This window comes from Neoarius graeffei, chromosome 21, assembly GCF_027579695.1.
Source record: "Neoarius graeffei isolate fNeoGra1 chromosome 21, fNeoGra1.pri, whole genome shotgun sequence".
NCBI classification, from domain to species: Eukaryota; Metazoa; Chordata; class Actinopteri; order Siluriformes; family Ariidae; genus Neoarius; species Neoarius graeffei.
Genome location: NC_083589.1, coordinates 32,533,588 through 32,535,819, shown reverse-complemented (window position 1 = coordinate 32,535,819; position 2,232 = coordinate 32,533,588). Strand labels below are relative to the sequence as shown.

At 47.4% G+C, this 2,232-nt stretch overlaps 1 protein-coding gene across 1 annotated transcript; it reads right to left on the bottom strand.

The window, feature by feature from the left end:
- Positions 1-402: 402 nt before the first annotated feature.
- Positions 403-1,503, bottom strand: LOC132869958 (putative nuclease HARBI1). Its single transcript, XM_060903522.1, has one exon. The coding sequence runs from the start codon at positions 1,501-1,503 to the stop codon at positions 403-405; it is 1,101 nt and encodes a 366-aa protein (XP_060759505.1).
- Positions 1,504-2,232: the final 729 nt, after the last annotated feature.

Genomic DNA, 2,232 nt, shown 5'->3' with positions numbered 1-2,232 from the left:
TACCCCCCCAAAAATGAAAAAAATAAAAAATAAAAAATAAATCAATTAAAAAAAAAATAAAGATAAAAAAATGAAAAAAATAAAACAATACAAAATAAAACTATGACATTTATTAATACTGTTTTATACGTTTGGTTACGTGAAAAGGGGTCGACCAGGAACTCAGTAAAATAAATAATTGAAAAAGAGATCGAGCCTAGAACAGATTGGCTAAAAAAGTAGGGCGATCAGTAAAAATAATTACTTCGAAATGACACACACAATTACATTTATTATTACTGTTATCTACAAATAAGTCATTGTAAGTTACACATACAATATTTCAGTTTCTAAAAGTTGTGTCTACCAAAAAAGTATAGTCTATATTAAGTCCATTCTGCATTGCAACACTAGGGTCCAGGTCTACACCATCCTGTCCTGCCAGTCCAGTGCCCCAGCTGAGGAGTTGACCCAGTGCTTGATGAGGTTCCTCTGCTTCTTGGCTTCCTTGGTCGCAGTGCTGGGGCCTGCAACAACCTGTGTGTCTTCCATATTGAAGCCATCTCTCCAGGCACCAGGCACAAAGTCTTCTTCTGGACCTTCTGGCTGGTCCAGCTGTTGGTTCTGCAGCGTTGGATATCTGACCCTCATCAAGTTGTGAAGGACCAAGCAGGTCTTCACTATCAGCTTCACAGTCTCTGGCTTGTGCTGCATAGTGCCAAGAATCACCTGGAACCTGTTGGCAAGGATCCCAAAGGCATTCTCCATGACCCTCCTGGCTCTCGACAGTCTGTAGTTGAAAATGCGCTCCTCCTGTGATAGACCACGGAGACTGTAGGGCTTCATCATGTAGGCTCTCAGGGCAAAGGCGTCATCTCCAATGAAGAAGTATGGAACATCTGTAGTGTCTTGTGGGAGAGGTATAGGCTGTGGAAACCCAAGCAGGTCTTCAGCTCCATGTTTCAGCTCACTGGAGTTGTAGATCTGGGCATCGGATGCTGATCCCAGGCCTCCAAGATCTGCCCACAGGAACTTGTAGTCAGAATCCACAAGGGCCAGCAACACAATGGAATAGAACCCCTTGTAGTTGTAGTACAAGGAGCCACTCTCTGCAGGACACCTAATGGCCACATGCTTGCCATCTAGTGCTCCCAGGACATGGGGGAAGTTCCACCTCTGATAGAATCTGTCAGCAACTTCCTTCCACTCTTCTGGCGTACTGGGGCAGGTCAGCATCTCATCCAGGTACTCGTCCAGTATGGCATGGCAAACCTCTCTGACCACCAGTGACTGTGTGTTGTGAGGTACTCTCCAGCCAAACTTCTGCAAAGCATAGCTGTCACCAGAGGCAAGGTGTCGCAAAGTCAGGGCCAGCTTCATACCAGGGTCGAGGGCCGGTCTAAAGCGAGTGTCCTTCTTGGTGATCCTGGGACCAACTCTCTGTCTCAGCTCATCAAACATCACTGCTGGCATGTGCAGGAAGTTGTGGAAGGAGGCTTGGTCTTCAGCTCTGAGTTCAGCCATCAGCTTGTCATAAACACCAAACTGTGGTCGCCTTCCTATCCAGGGTCTCACCCAGCTCTTTCTCCCTCTCCTCTTCCTTTTCTTCTCTGACTCTGCCTTGGACATCTTAACCTGGTGCAATGCCAACTGCAGGAGGTTGTTGTGATGCATGAGAGCAGCAACAGCATACTGGTGTTTCTCTTGGTCTGTCATTATTCTGAAGTCTTCACTCTGTGAAAGTTCCAACAGGACTGTCGGTGGCCTCTGCAAGCCCCTTATATATGGCAAGTGCCTGCCAAATGCTCCTGAACGCTACCAGTAGGTTACAGGCGCGTTACAAGGACGTTACATGGATGTTACACAGACGCTGGAAAAATTCAGAACGCTGACAGACGTTAGAAAGACATTGAAAGAGCGTTATATGAGCGTTAAGAACGCTCGGCGAACGCTCGGCGAACGCTGACGAACGCTGAAAAACGTTGGCGACACGCTGGACAGACGTTCGATGGACGTTATACAGGCATTACGCAAGCGTTACCCAAGCACTAGGCACGCACTGGACACTCGACCCTGATGGGCCGGCGTCCGCCTAGCGTCCAGGGAACGTCCTGACTTTCAAGTAACGTTCGAGTAACGCCCGCAAACTTTCGTGCAACGTTCCTCTAACGTGTAAGTAGCGTTTTGATAGAACGTCCTGAATTTTTGTGCACACCCAAAACTATTTTTCACCCTCAGCGTTCGCCGACGTCC

Coding starts and splice junctions, on each gene's coding strand:
- LOC132869958 (XM_060903522.1), bottom strand. CDS start 1,503: ATGGCTGAACTCAGAGCTGAAGACCAAGCCTCCTTCCACAACTTCCTG.